This window comes from Fukomys damarensis, unplaced genomic scaffold, assembly GCF_012274545.1.
Source record: "Fukomys damarensis isolate Sample0158 unplaced genomic scaffold, DMR_v1.0_HiC HiC_scaffold_2, whole genome shotgun sequence".
Classification (NCBI taxonomy): Eukaryota; Metazoa; Chordata; class Mammalia; order Rodentia; family Bathyergidae; genus Fukomys; species Fukomys damarensis.
In genome coordinates, this window is record NW_022900914.1 from 16,429,236 (window position 1) to 16,450,143 (window position 20,908).

General features: G+C 44.3%; 1 protein-coding gene across 1 annotated transcript in view; it reads left to right on the forward strand.

Moving 5' to 3' along the window:
* Crim1 (cysteine rich transmembrane BMP regulator 1) overlaps window positions 1–20,908 on the forward strand; it is a gene marked incomplete at its 5' end in the record, with an annotated part of 141,562 nt that overhangs the window by 46,656 nt on the left and 73,998 nt on the right. Inside the window, one exon of the mRNA XM_010611427.3 lies at window positions 18,088–18,209. Within this exon, the coding sequence (XP_010609729.1) occupies window positions 18,088–18,209 (122 nt within the window). The remainder of the gene's footprint in view (window positions 1–18,087; window positions 18,210–20,908) is intronic.

Genomic DNA, 20,908 nt, shown 5'->3' on the forward strand with positions numbered 1-20,908 from the left:
CCTTGCATCTGCAGCTCCTCTTCCTGAATAGCTTTCCCCTTCCCCTTCCACCTGGGCCATTCTGCCGTCCTGCATGACTACACTTCCTTCTCTTTAAAGTATTTTCAAACTTCAGCCCCTAAGGATAACTTAGGTGTCGCTCTCAGCTCCTTGGTAATTCTTCATATCCCTTCATCATAGTACTTTTTGGAATATATTGAAATCATTGCAGTTTGGGGGGCTCTTATTCTGTACGATTCTTGAGGAAATGGAGTATTTTTTGCCTGTAGTACCTAGATGTAGTACATCAGCCTACATTGACTGATGAATGAGTGAACCAGTGGATCCATTCTTAGCCAAGATGATTTGTATGTTGAAAAAAAAATGACTTCTTATGTTCTTGTTACCTCCCCGCCATTGGGTGGAAATGCCATGCTTGTCTCACTTTAAAACCTTGGCAGCTCCCCTACCTCCTTGCTCGTGGTCTAGGGCTCCTCCACACTGCAGAAACTCCATTCCACCCACTGCACTCACCATCCACGTTGGTCGCCTCTATCCTGCCCTTCCGTCCACCTTCTCTAATACCCTTCATCCACAGGACTCCAGTTAATTCCACATAATCCTTGAAGCCTTTGTGCTTTGGCCCTTGGGCTGTAACCTGTCCAGCCCCTGGAAATCCCGCCTCTCCAAGCTGTAAGTTAATCATACACTTCCTGCACTGTTATCCATCATTGCATGCATAAAGTGTCATCTTAGCAACTAAAGGATGTTTCTAGAACTCGACTGTTGTATCTTCTTTTCTTTTCTGTGTACATTAAGGACGTTCAGTGGGTGAATTGGTAAATGCCCAGTATGCACCTGCTTTTGCTCAACCTTACTCAGCCTAGTTTAGTATATTGTGTGTTTCAGCTTATTAAGGTGGGAGACAGGTCATACTGTGATAAGAAAGTAAACACTCAAACAATCATGTAAAAATGGAAATAAGAAGAAAGCCTAATGTAGACAGTAGAACTTTTATAACTTTAGTCTTATGTGTGAGCCATATCAAATATCTTCTCCTGAAGAGTATGATTTTTAGTCATAAAGAACAGCATTGCAGAATACTGCATATAAAACTCTGTTGTGATTGATGTTTAACTGCGTATTTATGAAGAGCATTGCTGAGAATGAAGAGCCATATGTGAGCAAAGCTGATTATTGGAGAACGGGGTGGGGAAGAACCCTTTTGTACATTTAGGAAAGAATAAGGTAAAAGATCTGAAACTTCAGCTTTATCAATTTGCCTTTGGTGATAGTAACAGCCCCTTTTTGGGAAATATTTATACTTTCAGAGACTAGAAAAGGAGATTGTGGGCTTTGCCACATCTTTTCTCTTCTTTTTTGTTACACTAGGGTCCCTGTGTCCAGGCTGGTCTCGAACTCTTGATCCTCTTGCCTCGGCTTTTCAAATGCTGGGATGAGAGATGTGTGCTACCACACCCAGCCTCCCCTCATTTTAAAGAATACATTTCTTCCTCCTTCCTTCCCACCATGTGGAATTACCCTTTCCAGTGCAGCCCTTCACTGCCTGCACCTGTGTGAGGCTGAGTTCATGGTTCCCATCAGAGTTGCATCTTCTCAGTTCACTCATTTATTGTTCTTCATTGTACAAGCAGAACTACACTCCTAGATGTTGTCACCATGCGTGGATGTCTCTTAACCCTTCTGCCCCTAGTAAGTACCATTGTTCCCTCCTCACCCTGGTCTTCCTGAGTGAGGATTATTCCTCCTTTCTGTCTAGCACTCTGCTTTTCTTTAATGGCCCACCATTCATTTTTGGCTTCTGTTTGTCTACTCTCCTGAACTTGGTCCTGTTTAGACATTCTTATGCATGGTATAATTAACTTTTAACTGTTAGTAATTCATTTTTCCCTTAGCCTGGTTTAGATTTCCAGACACCCTGCTGTGTCTTCATCCTTTTCTGCTGGCTCTGGAACACATTGTCAGCTATAGGAGGTCGTTGTACCTTCCAGGAGAAAATGGAAAGGGAGAAGCTTAGAGGTTCCGGGATTAGTGCTGGGCCTTATCCGTGGGGTGCAGGGCACCTCTGTGCGTGTGAACAGTATGTATGTACAAATGCCCATGCATGAGGTAATTTACAACGGAAATGCAGAAGTCATGTACACGGATGTAAGTGATATCTGCAGCAAAGGAGAAACAGTGAAAGTCTTTAAGCAATGTGTAGGTAACAGCTAAAAAGGTAATGTGCCTTGGTTCTTAGCTTTCACTTTTCTCTCTCTCTTTTTTTTTTTTTTCCTTTGTGGGGTTGGTACTAGGGATAGAGCTCAGGGCCTTTGCACAGAGCTACATACCTAGCCCCCCACCCCCTCATTTTTTATTTTGAGATAGTAGCTTACTAAGTTGCCCCGGCTAGGCTTGAACTTGGGATCCTACTACCTCAGCTTCCCAGAATGCTGAGATTATAGGCGTTGAACCATCACACCTGGCTGTTGTATTCACTTTTGTCAGTCTTATTATTTAACTCCATGAGGAATATACAGGTATGGAAATGGAACTTGGGAGAATAAATTACTTGTTCAAAATCATAAATGTTTCTTGTGTTCTTTTTATTGCAGAGTTTTTTTATAATAATGTTTTTAAAACCAGGAAATAAATCAGTGAGATATCTCACTGACACATTTATTTATATGAGCATAGTACAAATTAGCAAAATATACATATCTTAGGTATTCATTGCTATGTCACAAGCCACCCTCAAAAGTAGTACAAGATTGGGCCAGGGATTTAGCTCAGTGGTTCCGCTGCCTGCCTTGAAAGCGCAAGGACCTGAGTTCGATCCCCAGTACAAAAAAAAAAAAGTAGTGGAAGGCTGAAAACAGCAAAGGTTTCTTTATTTCCCACAGTTCTTGTGTTGACTGGGCAGTTCTTGGTCAGCTGGCTGGTCATCGGGCTGGATGTCCCTCATGTGGAAACTCAGCAGAGGTGGCTGGAAAGACTCTCCCCATATGGTCTTTCCTCCTGCGCTGTTTCAGATGGTGGCAGAAGTGAGGGAGGAAGTAGCAGAGCTCTGGAGGCCAAGACTCGGGTTCCTCACAGCTGAGCCCTATCCGAAGAGTAGGACAGCGGCCCTTTGTAATCTACCATAATACACATTTAACTCAAGCAGGTCCCCTGTAGATGTTATTTTCTGACCACAGAAAGTTAAGGATTGCTGCAGATGTGTGACCCTTTTCCAGGGACTGGTGTCCTTCCGGCCCTGGGCTTAGCGCCCTCAGCACCAGCCATCTTCTTCCCTCCACCCTTGCACATGGGCATCTGCCCAGGAACAGACTTGGGATGCTTTAAGCACCCTTTGGCCAACTATTACTTTTGCCCTCCATTTTCAAGGGCTGCTGTGCCTACCTAGTTAAACTGGGTTTTCTGTCATCACTCCGGGTGCAGTTTTTGGGATGCCAGAAGAGCTGCCTGATGAAATCAGGTCAGTTTTGAGAATGTGGCACAGAAATTAAAATTTCTCTTCTGTCCCAGTGGCTCTTGTCTGAGAGAAATGGATTCACTGGCTATGGTCAGAGGGTGGATCCTTCTGGGCTATGTATTTGCGAATCCCTGTTCTCTGATTTCACCCAGGCCAAATCACAGTCCATCTGGACTATTTGTCAAGAAACAGCCTTAGCTCACAGATTTTTTTCTCCATACTCCTCGTGCTTTGACCTTAAGTGTGTGTTCGCCTAATTTAACAGTCTTTACTTTGCTGCTCTCATTTTTACCAGTCTTTCAGATACAGCCTTTATAGGGTAGTCATTAACTAGAAAAAAATTTTGTGCAGTTCTACCTCTACCTTATTTTCACAAGAAGTGCAATGAGTTTTATAAAATACTTCTAAGCAACTGTATTTTTTTTACAGTGAATGAACTTAATATATTACTAACAGCCATTTTAAATTTATTTTAGTATGATTTGTTCCTAACTTTTTGTTCTAAAACATTATCATTTTCTGTCTAGAAACATACTTTCCTCAAAAGTTACTGAAAAATTCAACCCAGTTATTTCGAGGTAGAAATAAATGTTTGTGATGTCCCAAAACTTAACATAGGATTTCTTCTGAGTTGTATGTGCTGCAGAAGTCTGGGTTCTCAGGCTTCCTCCTGGCTCCTGCCTGTTCCTGAATCTCTTCTAGAACCTGTATCCACACCAGTTTTGTCTCTTGTTTTCTGAGACACAACCCAAACTCCTGCCTTTTTTTTTACTTTTTCCCCTAGCTCCAAGGTAATTTAAAAATTCAGATAATCTTTCAGCTAGCATATTGCCTAAAATGTAACTTCTGTTTTCACAAAAAATGTAATCGATTCTACTGAGCACTTGAGATTCTAAGTGTAGCCCCAGTGAACACGTTTATGAAGAATGATGAGCTCAACCCAGGAGGCCGGTTGTATTCGCAGTTGTTTCATAGAGGAAGTGTGTGGAACTGGAAGGGCCCTGCCTAGTGAACAGAGGCACGTAGCAAACCGTCGGCTACACTGTCCCACAGTCACTGCCACTTTCTTCCCAGTCCCCAGCTCAGGAAACCTGACGTTCTGTGCCCTGTACTTTCTTTGTTATCACTGTAAGCTAATTTGTATCTGCTCCTAAACAAATGGTGGCGAACCTTTGACGTGTGCCACAGTAGGCTGCTTTGTGTCATTGAAGACTCTAAAAGGTTTGCCATCACTGAAAACCATTCCAGAGCTGAAGAATACTCCTCTTTCGTTGTTCTTCCCATACACTGCACACCGTGGATGTTAAGTTTGCACTAATCCAGAGCAAGCCTTTCGTGTCATCTGGTCTGTTTTCCTATCTGGGAAAGGAAAGGAAACAGGATTAGATGACTTCGACAGTAACTTCTACCTCTCAATTCTGTGACTTTCCTAAAGTCTTGAGAGAGGCAAGAACTGAAGTTACTGGTGTTAGAGAACTCTTGAGGAAGAAAGAAGAAAAATTTTAGACATTCCAGGACTCAAGACAATGGGAGAGATATATGGTTTGCAAAGTGATAGGATAGGGAGAAAGTCCAAGGGAAGTCAGATAAAAGAAGGATGATTGCTAGTTTTTATTTTCTTTTTAAAAAATGTTTAGAAAATGAAATATACAAACTAAAGATTAATGTTTTAATCATCAATTATCATGGTAATCAGAATTGGTTTAATTGTGAAGGAGGGTGGTAAACAGATTGCCTGTTTGATCAATGGCTAGTTGATTATTGCTAGCTATATATTTTTTATAACCTCTATTATAGCTGGAGCAGGGAATACCCAGCCAAAGGCCGAATGCACAAAATAAAGATGAAGTCTGTTAAACTGCTTCTGACAGAATGTAGCAATCTCTGCCCATCAGCCTGTCCTGGGGCGTGTGTTGGGGGAGGGTGGTGTGTGCCTGGTCCCTCGTGCCCCCGCACCCCCGTGCTCGCCGTCAGCGTGTGCGTGGCTGTGCAGAGCGATGCACCAGCTCTGGGACCCCCTGTTCACACCTGCTTCTTCCCATCTGTTCCTGCATCATTTTCACCAAAGTTCCCCCACCTGTCTGTCTCCCTGTCATTCTTCATTCAGTTCCTCCGTATTCCTGTTGCCTTTTTCTGTATTTCACATATGCATGAAACGTTACGAAAGAATTTTAGGTTCTGTGTTCCTAATTTTTGGAATGGACCATTTCTTTCTATACTTCTTAAAAAAAAAAAAAAGATCTAAATTAAATTCCATGTTTTCTGGTCTGGGCTTCGGTTTTATTTCTCTCCCATAAGACAGTGACCTTAGAAGACAATATCCTGTCGTATCATAACAACTCCAGACACTGTCACTCCAGGAAGGGAAATGAGAGGAGAGGAAGGGTGATAATCCCATTGTGTCTGGAAGTCACGTACACAGCATGACCAGAGTGAAGGTTGGGAAATGTCTTTACTTTCACTGTCGCATCCAGATGTTCGCCCTCAACTACTGCGCTTTAAAAACCTAGGAATCTTAGTTCCCATTCCTCCGTCTTGGTTTCCTTGCACTCAAGAAAACCCATCTTGTGATGCTGTGTGGCATTTTGATAGAATCTTGGCAGATTGCTAGCACATCATTTCTTGTGAATAAATGTCAGTTTTTGGAAAAGGAGCTTTCTGAAGTTCCAGAACTCACAGCCTGAAGCTGACTCACTCTGAATGAGACCAGCTGAATGGAATCTTTGGCACATTGTGCCTTCCTTTCAGAAGGAAGGGACTTTCCTTGAGTTAAATCAAAATTAATCTAACTATGTGAATGAAAACAAAGTACAAATTTGAAAATGCTTAAAATACTTAAATAATTAAATCCTGGTTGAGGACCTCAGGCAAGACAGAGAACTTTGGGCACAGTGTAAGATGTGGTGATGAATAAAACCCTGCATGGCCCAGGTAATGAGTGATCTCAGCACCCAACAAATTTCAGGAGTGCCAGTACAAGAAGAGTCTAGATCTTTGGAAGCTAATATGAAAGAAGCACACACACAGAGTAATCTGCCTTCAAGGAAAATCAATCAGCTAATAGACTTGCTGTCTACCAAATAATAAAACCAAATTTAAGAAAAAAACTAATAGGCCAGCCTTACATCTGAAGCCAGAAATGAGGGCCTTCAGAAAGCACATATGTACACATAGAGAACAATCATCACAGTCTTCTTCCTTTCTCTCTATTTGTATGGAGTTTCAAATCTTGAATCGTGGTGCCTTGATTCCTTTCCTACTTTGGATTTGGTGGGTTTTCTTCTTCTGCTCAATCACACCTGTCCACGTCCGATCAGCAGGCTCTGAGTAACAGTGACAGAGTCATTCAGCTTTCTCTTCGCCAAAGCCCTTAAGTTGGGGTCGTTGAGCTTCTCAGGATCTCTCAAGCAACTGTTTACCTCCAGAGTCCCAGGCCATCATGACAGGTTTTGCTGTCAGAAACCTTTAGAAGGGCCTTTGTGGGTAAGAGTGGTGGGTCAGTGACTGTCAGCACAAAGCACATCAACCTGAGCAGACGAGTGCACCAGAAGCCTCCCAAGGTGGCTTGAGACTATTGAGTTCATGCTCAGAGCTCAGGGATCACTGCTTTTTTCTTTGTGGGGCAGTGGTAAGTCCTTCAGATCATCGAGTAGTATTTCAGAGGCACAAATGCTTTTAGTATTTTGCTAGACATTTATTAAATTGTCTCTATTATGCCTGTTCAAGCTAACCAGTGGAAATTGTCCTTGAACGTGCAGTTTCAAAAGGACCTTATCAAATTAAGAGCCTGATAATTAATTATCATGTCCATCTGTTCCAAGATCCTGTCTCAAAGAAGATGACGCTATACAGTATTTTTACTTGTTTGTTTTGTGGGTGTTTTTTTGTTTTGGTTTTTTTGCGGGGGTTGGATTTTTAAAAAATATTGTTCTATTAGCAGACAAATTTCTCTTCTCAGTTCAATTTTTTGGTTCTCTTTAATTTGGATAATTTCCCCAGCTGCTTTTTGGAGATAGATAAAATTACATAATATGTAAAGTATGCATTAGCATAGGGAAGATTTAAAAACATTCCTGACTCCTGACATGATATCATGGTAGCATTCTCTTGTTTTCAAACAGATGTAGAAAAAAGTTTAGAAGTCTATTTGAAGCTCCTCTTTCTCAACTAAGAAAAGAACATCTATTCTGCTGCCCTCTGTCACAGTAATTCTTGGCCCAAAAGAGCAAGTCAGCTCATGACTAAAAAAGTCTATATTAAACGCTGATGTTTTTAAAACAAAACAAAATAATTGTAAGAATTCCATGTTATTATTGGATCTGTCCCCAGATTGAAGAAAATATGCTTTCCTAGAAGTAAAGCCTTTGCCCATAGGATGTGAACTATCTTCCCAACAGAGTGATTTGTCAGTAATGTACTTCAGATGTGTGCACCCTGTACCTCCTGTGCTAGGGCCTTCTACCTTGTGTGTTTCCCCATGAATCTGACTGTTCTTTACATTTGTCTTTTGTTTGCTTTGGTCCTGGAAACAAGCAAAGTTGTCACTGATTTACAGTGTGGTCTGAGTTGTCAAAATCATTAGCAGATACTGGATGTGACCCTATGACTCAAGTCTGAAAGACAGTATCTTAACTGAGTTCCTTAAGACCTTCAGTGAAGTTTGAAAGCAGAATCCACAGCATGGGTGGTATTGAACTTGAAGGCTTTTGACACCCACCCTGTGTTAGTCACTAGAACACAATATCCAACACCCACAACTTAAAGAAAGGTTTAATTTGGTTCACGGTTTCAGGGGATCCAGCCCATGACCTACCTTGTGTGTTTCTCTCTTGGTGTGTAGCACAAATAAGAAATAAATTTGTCTGCATTATATAGATAGTTTGTGACAATGTCAGCATCAAACCTCATAGTGTTGGGTTTTTCAGGGAACAGATATTTTGAGTGTTTATTGAGTGCCGGGTAGTCATGATGTCTGAGAGCATACAGCTCAGGGGAGGGCAAACCTCGGTAAGTCACTGTAATTTCAGTGCTAGTCCTTTGGAAGTAGAAGTGTGCGAAATAACAAGCTCACAAAGAGAAACTCATTTCTATTTGGAAAACTGTCAGTTGACTTTTGAGCTAAAACTTTAGGAATGAGGCAGAGTTCACCAGATGGAGGCAGAAAAAAGGGCATTCTAGGCTATGGTAGTCATCGATTTTTTTTTTAACTTTTAGTGTGTTTACCAGTTTAAAACATCAGTGCTAGTCCCATCTATCTTCATGATTCAGGGAAAATGGAATCATGACAATGTTGGAATTTTCCCTATGACTGTATCGCTTCTTTAGGGTATTTTATTACTTTCCGATTTCCTGTAAGTGAAGAATGGCATGCAAAGCCTCTTCTGCCAGGCCTCCTTCTCTGGCTCTATCATCTGCTAGGCCTTCATTAGTGTCCACAGCCCTCATCTCAACCCGATACTCTCTGATGGGCAGAGCCATTTGCGCTGAATACACTGTGTTCTTTCTCTGTGGATTGAGCAGGTTCTTCTCTAGCTGGACAGCCTCCCTGTTCTCGCACCCGCTCCCCACCACATGCATTCACGCAGCATCAGTCGTCGAGGAAGCACCACGGAAGAAGTGTCTCGCGGAGGTTCATAGACGTGTGAGGCGCGAGGAGGGCTTTAATGTCGAACATGTGGAACGCTGCCAGGAGTGTCCTCTTCCCGGGCAGCCTTCGGCACACAGGAAGTCGGGAGCTTTGGAGCGCAGTTTGACCTTGAGTTTTTTTACAGTGCCCTTTTCTGGCCATTTTCACACTAATTACCAACATGTGAAAAGGAGTGTTCTTCGCATAAACATGTGGCTTCTCCTGAACAAATGGAAGGCATAGCAGCGCTGAATTTATGTTCCTGCTTAGAATGAGCAGTGGCACCTCCCGGGGTCACAAACCCTCTTGGCGATTGCCCTCTGTCCTGTTGTGTTAAGAGAAGGTGTTAGAGTGGGCCTTAGACTGGCTAGGAAAGGGATCTGAGAGTAGACGTTTTGTGAGGGTGAAGGTCAGTGTGGTGGCAGCATGGACGGGGGGACTGGAAGTATGTGTATAAGCTGTCCTGTGACACGAGTATCTGAACCGTCCGCATTTTACATGTCATTCACTCATGACCTAGTGAGATTATATAATTTATCTAAGGTTACATAGCTCCTAAGTGGCCAGAGCTCAAACCTCGGACTGTCTGATGTCGGAGTGCACCCCCCAGGGTTGTGCCTCCTAAGAGTTGGGTAGGAATCAGAACTACAGCAGGAGGGAGTGTTGTGTGAGACAGGAAAGCCACAGTGTGGGTGCAACCAGTGGTCAGCTTGCAGAACGCTGACCTGCCTTCCATCACAGGTGAGTGAGTCTGTGGAGGGAGTCTCGCTGGCGTCTCTACCTCACTGGAGATGGTTGCAGAGGAAAGCTGGTGTTAGACACAGATATGAGTGGAGCTTTTTCCATCATGGGTTTGGCTTCGAAGGAAAGACGGGGAGAGCTGAGGCACAGTTGGAAGGAGGGTCCGGAAGGAGGATTAGGCCCTGGGCGTGGAGCTATACGCTGGGGTGTGCATTCCCCAGAGGAAGAGAGATGGCACAGTCCTCAGTATGCACTGATGACAAGGGTGAGAGGCTAGGGATTGAAGGCCCGCATGGATCCAAGTGGACACATGCTCAAAGTCATTGCTGCAGTACCAGCTCAGGCCCCAGGTGGCTCTGGTAGCCTAAAGGATTGTCAACACCCCAAGCTGTGGAGTTGCACTCAGATTTTCAAGTGGAATGTTAGGTCAGGTGGTGTCGGTGCTTGTTCCTCATGTTTTCAGGGCAGGGGATTAGATAGTCTGTATTACATCACCTGTGGTTATAGATCCAACACCTTTCTAAACAACTTGCTAAGCTGAAGCCAGCATTACCGTCCTGTGTATCCGCAGCCTCCACCCCGGCCTGTTGCCTGCTGTCTACTGCATGTCCACTCAGGAAAGAGTTACAAAATAATTACATATTCACAAAGAAGCTGATACTGTGTTCCAGAGCATCCATTTCTAATATAGTTGAAAGTTCCAGTCTCCGAAGTGGGAACAGTATACATTGCTATAGTAAGCATATTCTCATGTCCTTAATTTCACTTCCTTCTTACTTATCCTCACTTATCTTTTGTGCCTGTTTCCTTCCCATCCTGCCAGCCATAAAAGAAACACCAATGTCTTCCCTGACCTGTGGAAGTGGAGGCCGAGCGCCTTCCCGACCTGGGATCCGCAGCTCTCCATACTCCAGGTTGGATTGTCAAGGGGGCTGAGCAGTTCAGGGCACTGCCAGATCCCAGCCCCAGTGTTTTCAGCAGGTCTATGGGTTCTGTCCAGCTGTGTTTCTGGGCCTCTGGCTTCTGACTGCCGGGTTTGAATCCCTTCAGAATTGCCCCAGCTCGGCCTGCCGCATCAAGGTGTTCTCTTGCAGGAAGCACCATTGCCTTCTCCTCGCACTGTTTACTGTAGAGCAGACATGTGCAAGATCATTTTATAATTCTTACAGAATTAAAACTTACTTACACACCACCTTTCTTTCACCTTAGCACCTTATATCTCCTGAGGTGCACGCCAGCCCTAAGGACAGTAACATAACTGTGTGTCCCGTGTGAGGGCTGGGGAGAAAACACACTAATGACTGCTTCATCGAGGGCATACCTTGGGCCTCATCATTATTACTGATTGCGGGAAGTGGATTATGCTACCTAACTGTCCTTGGTTTGTATCTTCCCTGCGTGAGAGTTCCTACCCTCAGGAGAGAACAGGACATGGAAAGCTGAGTGGAGTTGCTCTTGTCTCTGAAAGGAAAGTGGTGAAGAGCACACAGCTCCCTCTAGATGAGAGATAGCTGTTGGACAGAGGCGTGTGGTCCTCCATGCTTGCCTTAGCCAACTCATGTGTCCCCCTGCTTGAGCAGTGGAAATGCGCAGAGATAGTGCAGGGATTAGTTTGAGAAAGGGGAGGAAAGGTGGAGGGGAGGGTTAGAGTGCGGACAGTGGGAAAACTGAGCCTGAGGAACTTCTGGGGAGAAAGGTGCTATTTTCCGATAGTTGTACCCTCTGATGGGAAACTTGCTTGTTTTGGATGTTTCATTTGCAGTTTTCCTCCCTAACTTATACATACCTAGAAAGAAGCAATTTAAGAAGTAGAAAGATAATGCATCACATTTAATTAAAGTTGAAGCTACTCTTATGGACTAGAATTGCTTTATGTATCATTATTCTCATTCCTGACAAGCTATTTCATTAACACATTGTGTGGAATCCTAGCAGTACAAGTGTTTGCCATTTTAATGCTTCATTTATCTTCATTTCTTAACTCAAATGCAGACCCCTCCCTACACACGCACACATACACACACACCTGTAAATAGCTGTTTTTGATTTGCAGACAGTGATGTCCCTTTTGACGAGCTCAGGTGCTCCGTTCAGGTGTGGAATGAAGCCTATCTGTTCAGACTTAGGAGTCTTCTTTTGCAGAGTGCCTCACTGATTTGCTTTTCCTCCAGAATATGAGCAAAGATACAAGCATCAGCTGAGGGAAGATCAAGAACCTGATGGTTCACTACTTCCTAATTTCCTCCTCCAAAGAGGAGCTTTTTGCGAGAGAGCGCTAGAATAATACATGCCCTCACTAGCACCCACCCCTGTTCACATTCCACAGGCCTCTGGTTCTTCTTGGAAAGGACTGTGCAAGGGGCAGAGGACCCTCTGCCTGTGCCTCCTCCAGCAACCCTCCTAGTTTAGCACCGTTTGGAGTGTTTCTAGTCATTCTGTAAAACAAGGCACTGACTCTTCTCAGACGGTGACTTAGAAGGGTTTCAGACTGCCTCCCATGTGGGGGACACCTGTATCCAGGGATTTCTGCTAGCATGGTGCTTCGGCATGGTGGCCAACCTGTGGCGCATGTGCTGCAGCAGGTGTGCAGAGCCCTCTCTGTCAGCACGTGAGCTGAATGTATGAGTTGTTTTTTCTAAACTCAAAACCTCAGTATTCAGGTTTAATTGCAGGGTTGGCACTCTGCAATTAATAAGTGGGTTTTGGGTCTCACTTTGGACACTCGGTCTCTAAAAGATTTGCCATCACTGGCTTAGGGTCTAGGGCCTTGGGTCTTAGGAGAAAAAGTTATAAATATGCAATTATTACACCCTTAGGATGTTTAAAAAAAAAATCACCAAGAACACTTCAGTGGAAAGGCCCCAGGTGGAGCCAGGCCTGCAGGTAGAAGAGCGAGGGGAGGGGGAGGAGGAAGAAAAGGACAGTGTGGCCTTGCAGGCTCATTGACCTGTTCCTGCAACAGGGTCCAGGCCAGGAGAAGCAACAGGAGAGGATCTGCCAGCATCAGACCCCAGTTGTGATGGGGATGAGAATTTGCAGCAGCAGAATCATGGGGTTTTATTTGGTGCTTAGAAGAAAGTTCGCTGTGATCCACCCACCTCCCTTTACAGTAAGAAAACCAATCTCTGGGAGGGTAAGTGGCTTACTAGACCTCACATTTTTGTGGTGGAGAACGGTGTTAGGTAGATTGATAAGGGGTTCTTTCCTTCCTTCGCTGGGGTGTGGTATCACTCGCTCCTGAGCAGAGGTGTGTAGGTAGGAAGGAGTCCTTGAAAGTGGTTGAGGACAAGTAAGCATTGCTGTCATTAAAATGTAAAATGCACTCACACTTGTTTAACTGCACCTTAAGCTATGGTGACCTGGGCCCTGCACATCTAGATGCACAGTTCTCAGAGAGTGGGTCCAGGTTCCTCTGGAGAGGTCATGATGTGGGCAGTGTCTGCGCTTCCTCTCCAGACTGACAGAAAAACAGCCCTCAGGTATAGTGCCCTAGCATCTGCGTGGGAAACAAATTCTGCGGTCTTTCCTTCCACGTACTCTGAAAAACATGGATTTAAAGCTCTCAGTCTGAAATGTGTAAAATTAAAATAATATAAAAACTATGCATGTTGTAACCTCTGACTTAATAACCGTGAAAACTGGTTCCAGACGTTTGTTTGGAATCTCTGTCACTCATTTTCTTTATTTAAGAGACAAGCCATTCCCCCACTCCAATAGACGAATGCACAGAAGAATCAGTGTGATTTTGATTTAGCATGGTGCCCAGGTAGATTCAAGAGTTAGGTACCTGTATGTAGTATTGAAGATCCACAGAGAGAAAAAATGAAAGCTGGCTGCTGCTGCTGCTATTGCTGTTGCCTAACCAGAGAAAGCCTAGAAGGTTGGGTTGGTCTTCAGGGTACTGGGGACTCTGCAAAGGCAAAGGAAAAAAAGAGGGGATCTGACGCTGTGGCACAGAGTCATGGGGAACCAGGTGGATTCAGTGAATGGCGGATTGCCCTCTTACAAGAGTGCAAATGCCTTGAGTGCCCAGTAGAACTAGGCGCCCAGAGGAACAGGCCAGCTTGTGCACAAACACCTTACTTTGGCCCCTGGCCTGGCTGGGACAAAGCAGGGGATGCAAAGGGAAAAAGTGAGACTGCCCTGACTACCCGCCAGCTGCAGACCCAGAGGGGGAGCCAGCCTCCCGGGAGGTGAGTGCCTCCTAGGGCTTAGGCAGTCGCCGAGTAATGGTCATTGTCATTGCACTCAGGTACTTGGATGCCCACTTTGCTGATTCCAATACCCACTTCAGGAAAGGAAGAAGAGAAAAGACATCTTAACTGAGTCCCACCTGGTTACAGCTGTGATTACATTATGCAGAAATGTATTAATGTGGTACTTTGATTGACCATTATCTTAACACTGAGAATAACATTAGAGGCTTGATTTTTCTGCACATTGCAAATACAGGTTGCTTGTTTGAGGAAGCCCTTAGCCTTCATTCTGTTCGATTCCGTTTATGTCCAGAAAAGGCAAGTGCACAGAGACAACATCGAATAGTGGTTGCTAGGAGAGGGGAGGAGAAGTTGGTTGCTAGTGGGTAGAGGATTTTTCTTTGAGGTGATAAAAATTTTCTGAAATCAGGCATCGGTGATGGCGCACAAGCGTGTGAATGTAGAATGACCCTGTAAAAGGGTGGATGATACCGTATGTGAATTCCATCCCAGTCAGCTGCTGGGGTCGTGTTTCTAAAGCCCTCAGCACTTCTGTACAAAATGTCATGCACTTAACTGCCTGGAGGGGCCTGCAGGAGTTCGTCCTGTGGAGTCTCAGCACTCTGTTCCCCTCCTTCGTGTCTTCACTGTTTCGTTAGTCTCACCCCTCTTTCCTTCATCTCTGGTTCCATTCCATTTAAGAGAGGTTTCTATAATGCCTACTACAGTGATAGTTGCAGAAAAGAGCTTGTGGTCAGATGGGCACTGCACCCCACGAAAAGTGAAAGCCCTGCAGACTTGTGTGGTGTGGGGGCTCAGAGAAGGAGCTGGTAGAGTATCTCCAAGCTAGCCGAGAGGGGTCTGGAGCAGGAAACTTCAGGCACCGGTAGGGCGAGCGGGGCAAATGCAGCGGAGAGGGCTCGCGTGCAGTGGAGTGATTGTAGCATAAGGAAAATGGGGGAGGAATTCCCGAAGAAAGGTACATGCCCTTCAGCGTGTTGAGCGCTAGGCTGAGACGTGGCTCAGTGAAATGAGCAGTGGTGGAAGATTGTTGGTGAGGAGTCTGACATGGGTCAGACCGGGGGAGACCGATCGGAGTGGGAACTGGGAAGGGGTGGAGGGGGACGTCTAATTAAGCAGCTGCCCCGTGTTCCTTCGCATCTTCTGCCTTTAATCCATGTGATCGCTCCTTTCTCTTGCTTGCTCCTTATCCAGGGGCTGGGCTAAAGAGTAAGGGAAGATTAGAGGAAAACCATAAAAACAGAGAAAGAGGTAAGGAAGACAAGGTGCAGTTTGCATGCATCAGTCGTTCTCCTCCAGCATTTCCTCTTCTGATGGAAATCACAGAGAATGGGAAACCCTGTATAATTTCAGCTCAGTTGAACTATATGAATTGCTCTTTGACCATTTTCAACCGGCAAAAATGGCGGTACTCTACGGTTTCAGCCTAACAAATAGCTATGCAAGAGATACTGGCGTAAGCCCAAATTTTCACCTTTTGTGGTTCCTTCCTAAGTTTTTCCTTCATTAAGGTGCTAATTTCAGGCTTACGGGAACAGATGCGGAGAGCTTAGAGGGAGAAAGAGACAAGGGGACAGGAGCCAGAAGCATGCCAGCTAGCAGAAATCCTTGGCTCTTTATTCTGCAGTCATTCTAGATACAGAAGTGGCAATTCAACGTGAAAGGGTCTGCTCTTCCAAGTCGGTTAACAGGCAGTGTGTGCAGCTGCAGATATTCCGCGAGGTATTATTGTGAGTCTCTGGGAAGATAATAGGGGTATATCTGTGTTGGGAAATGAGTCAGATGCAGGGCAGACTTAGTCATGATCTTCAGGGGCACAATTTCCAGCAGCACAGAGGAGAGCCTAGCACAGAAGTGCTGCACATACATGTTGGGGAAAGACTGCTGAAGTATTAAAGGGCAACATCTGAAGTTGGGGGCGGGGCTGCATGCTCTTTGATGTTCAAATAATAATGGTTCCCTGTAACACATCAGGCAAGAATTTGAGAAGATGTGTAAGAAAAAGTTATTCTGGTAAGATGTTTACCTGGTAACCACATGTAGATGTTAGGATCAGGGTGTGGCCTTTCTCAATATACAATAGCCCCATCCATCTATAAATTTAAGAGTAAGTTGTACAGAATTTCCAGTGCAGTAAATGGAAACAGTGCTGTGCTGATGAAATATCACAGTAATGTGATTATGTGCTTAAAATGGCAGTAGCTAGGTGCATAAGCATGAAAGAGTTTGGGATACCCAGTCCCTGAGATCCGGGCTGTTACTCAGCCCTAGAAGATGATTGTCCCGCAGGAGTACAGACTGTGGATTGAGAGTTCCCTACCTCAGCTCACATCAAACAGGCAGACCTTCACTTTAAACTATAGGCAGAAATATCACTGCAGGCCGGGCATGGTGACACACGCCTGTAATCCCAGCACTCAGGAAGCTGAGGCAAGAGGATCACTGTGAGTTCGAAACCAGCCTGGACTGCATAGTGAGTTCCAGGTCAGTCTCAACTACATAGTGAGACCCTCTCTCAAAAAAAAAAAAAAGAAAGAAAAGAAATAATATCACTGCAGCAAAACCTTAGTCATCTAACACCCCCTTCTCCCAAAAATCCAGTGTAGTCGTCACAACAATGCTGAAAGGGATAGGGGTAGGGAGCCACTCACAGCTTTCCAGTAGCTTTGGTCTTTGGTGCACATTTTAACTTTGTTCCTTTCCTAGTTTCACAATTAACTATACATGTCATTAAATCTCTGACTCTTGATTACTGAGGTACTTGAAAAGCTCAAGCATATTTCAACTTATTAAAGATCCAAAAAACAAAGGAAAAGGAACCAATCACCTAAAATAAGGGGGAAAAAAATTAATGAATGAGTCAATGAATGTGTTCTTCTCTGCTGGGAGTGTTACCTCCCTTGGTCTTGACCCTCGCTGTACATGAATACCAACACACTTCCTGACAGAATGTCTTTTAGGATGACTTCCTTTTATTCCTGTCAACCTGACAGCTCCCTCTGCTGAGGTACCTCCATTTCTGACCCGAAGTTCCATCCCCAGGGGAGTCTGAAAACAGTAGCACCCCTTCTTTGTATCACCTTTATAGCTGACTCCCATCTACCCTGAGCTTCTCACTTCCAGCTTCCTATTTCATTGTAGCCAATAAGACATTTGGTCTCCTCTTTTGAACTCAGGTCTTTGTGCTTGTAAGGCAGACGGCAGAACCACTGAGCTAAATCCCCAGCCCTGGTCTCCTCTTATTTTTACCTACACATACTCACCAGATTTGTGCACTTAGGCAGGCTTCTCAGCAGAGTTGAGAGCCAGCCTGAAGTCCGCTGAACACCACATTCATGAGTATGGAGGTAAATGCACATATGGTGACTAGAAGATCCAAAAAGTTAAGACTTTCCACTTCCCGGAGAGCTGCCCCTGAGTCCATTTATGAAAGCTTATGCCCTCCAGTTATGAACAGCCCCTCAGTCTCTTTCTTCTGTCCTACAAAATTGTAAGTGAAATGTCACTCAAGATAAGGGTGCTCCTAGAGAGTCATATAGAAAAGAAAAGACAGAAAAGCTAATCAGGTAATCATTGAAGAAAGAAAAACCTGTGAGGAACACTTGCCCATCAGTAGTACAGAGCTGCAGCGTGGAGCTGCTTAACAGAGGAGGCTCACGTTCCACATCGGCCCCTTTGAGCATTACTGACTCATTGCGTAACACATACACTGAAAGTGGCCCTGTGGCAGCTGACACTGAAAGTGTTTGTTATGCTCAATGCCATTCTGATGAAATAAGAAATGAAGTGATGCATCTTAGAGATCCGTCTGCCAGAATGGTTCAAGCTAAAAGCTGGTATCTATCTGTAAAGGAGATGAGCTGTAGTTACTTGGAAAGCACATCACATCCGGCCCCTCCCCGTCCCCCTTTGCCCTTTCCCAGGGACACTAGATAAACAAGGCTGTGTCATACAGAGCTGGTACTTTGCCATTGCCACTTTGTTTGTGGTCTCCCGACTTCTATGTTGTTTTATTCATGGGGTTTTCCTTCCCTTTTCTTTGGTTTCAGATGCGAGTGTCTCTCTGGCTTATGTGGTTTCCCCGTGTGTGAGGTGGGATCCACTCCCCGCATAGTCTCTCGTGGAGATGGGACACCCGGAAAGTGCTGTGATGTCTTTGAATGTGTTAATGGTACGTGGGGTTTCTCTTGTTCTCAGAGAGTGTACATTTGTGCTACAGCAGCAGCAGGAGGAGGAGGGAGGGTTCAACCTAGCTGCTTCTGCCTTTGACAGAGCAGAGAATATATTCAGAGACTTCCTAATGGTCACTCAGAGAGGAGGTTTGCTTAAGATCCTGTAGTGTAGTGGAGGATGTTAGAATGGGAATCATCATCCCATCAGGAAGAGACTGTTGGAAATACAGTAGATTGCACGTAGCTATCATACTCTTCTGGGTTTCAGAATATCAGATTGGGATTTCAGTAAAAATGATCATGGAATGCGTTACCACATTCCTCCTGTGTCACTCAGTAAGCTGTCCATTGCTGTCAGGAGGCAAAGTAATTAAAGCCACATGGGAGTTGTCATAATTTGAAATAGAAAAGATGCTGCCTATCTAGTTGAGTGTTTTCCTACTTACAGGAGAATATCTTTGACCAGTATCTGGCCATTGGTATTGACCTGCTTGACCCACGTGGTCCAGAAAAAGGACTCTTTGGTCATAAGATTCCTTCATGCACAGAATCTGTCTGTCCTTTCACCCTTCCTAAGAGAGGTAGCTTTTTTGTTTGTTTGTTTTTGGTTTTTGGTTTTTTTTTTTTGAGACAGGGTCTCACTATGTAGCTGAGACTGACCTGGAACTCACTATGTAGCCCAGGCTGGTCTCGAACTCACAGTGATCCTCCTGCCTCAGCCTCCAGAGTGCTGGGATTAAAGGCGTGTGCTGCCACACCCGGCTAATGTTAGCTTTTTTTTTGGGGGGGGTACAGGCCACCGATAATGTTAGTTTTTTTGATTACTTGAAATTTTTTGAATTTAGCTACTAGGCAGGAAGAGAACCAACAATATGTTTCTCCACCGGAATTTTCAAAGGGGGCGGGAAGAAAGCTGAATTAGGTTAGCTGTCAGTAACTGCAAAGCATTATTTAACCAGTACCCAAATCACGCATATAGAAATGTCCATATTTACCACTGCCTTCAAGAACTTAACCTTCGGGAGGTTCCTTTCCCTCTTCCCATAAGAAAAGGTGTCATTAAAGTCGAGTCTCTCCTGACTGCACCCTAAGATTCTCGGTCCAGTGGTCACACGTGTGCTTGGATTCGCTCTGAAGGAACATTCATGGTATGGCTTTTTGGTTAAGACAGGACAAAGACTAGAACTAGATGACCTTGGTTTGAAAATTGGTTCCTCCGTGTACTGGTTGTGTAACTGAGGCAGTTTCTTGGTCTCCTTGGACCTCAGTTCCACCTCTGCAAACCAAAGTGAGTAATGGTAGATTTAAAACCAGGTGTTACATGTGAAGCACTTGGAGTTGTGCTTCGGCTGCAGGTAGTCTTTGTTATTCTGTTAGCCACCTTCTGTTCACTTCCAGATTCTCCTGTCCAATGGTGGTGGGAGATGAGTGCACGGAGGTCGAGCGTCCTGATGTACAGACCTTAAAAATAAAAATACAGGCGTACATGGCGGGGAGCAGGGCAAGTTCACGTGCATGCATCTGTTCTTGCTGCTTGTTTCTACCCCTTTCATCATGCACCTGCGGCATCTTGTCTGTTAAACACCAGCCACTGGACAGACAGACCTCTTCTCTCTGGTTGTGCTGCAGGGTAATTAATTGTACCTGATGCTCTGTAAATACGTCTTCTGTGAATACTTCACTGGTATCACAATTCTTTACCATTTGAGACAGAAAACCCTGAGCCCCCGGCATCTGGATGTGCTTCCTTCTAGTATTCACATCTCTGAAAATTCTCTGATGTCTTTCTCAATCTAGAATGTTAACTGCTAGAGGACAGGAGTCTTTATCCCCTCACCTTAGGCCTGTGGAGATAAGCATTCTTTGTACCTTGCACAGAGCTGCAAACTTTTATGAGGGACTGACCTGATTCAGACTATCATAGCTCCTGGAGAGGCGGCTGCTAAAGACCAGCATATAGAAAGGTTATTTCATGCGAATGTTCCATCTTTTACTGCCCTGCATTTAACCCTGAATCATTTTCCTCCTGACAGTATGACCTAGAGTAGTAAAATTTGCTCTTGTTTTCTCTGGGTGAGGAAGAATGCCTTTCTTCTTCCTTTGTTTCTTGATCCTAGAAACCCAAGTGTCATACCTCTCTTACCAGGACGTTAATTTTATATGTCCCTCTGATCTGACGTGTTTAGGACAGCTAATAACTGCGCCCTATCTCAGTGACCTTGGAATCAGTCATCGGTGCCTGCCCTCCTTTATAGCCATGGCTTATAGAGCCCTGACTTCCGGAAATCAGATTTGCCATCTGCCATGAGAAAATTTTGAGACCACAAAGCAGGGTTCCTGTGTTTCTAGTGGTTGCTTCTTTCTTGCCACCATAAACTTACTGAATGAGCTTTGCTTTATTTCTTCTCCTGCTGTATAATATCTCTTACTATATTAGTCATTCAGTTATGGAAGAGATTAGAAATTATAATGCTATGAAGATTCTTAATTCTATAGAATACTTTCAAAAACATTCTGCCTCAAAGCCTATATTTTACTTGACTTTTGACATTCATAAACACACATTTGTATGTGAATTTTTTTTAACCCAGTGTTCTGAAAAATTCTTGCACTTGTCGTAAGACCACCATTAGATGATATTATATATCATTGCTCCATTATCATCACTGAGAGAAGCAGAGGTCTGCGTGTTATATAT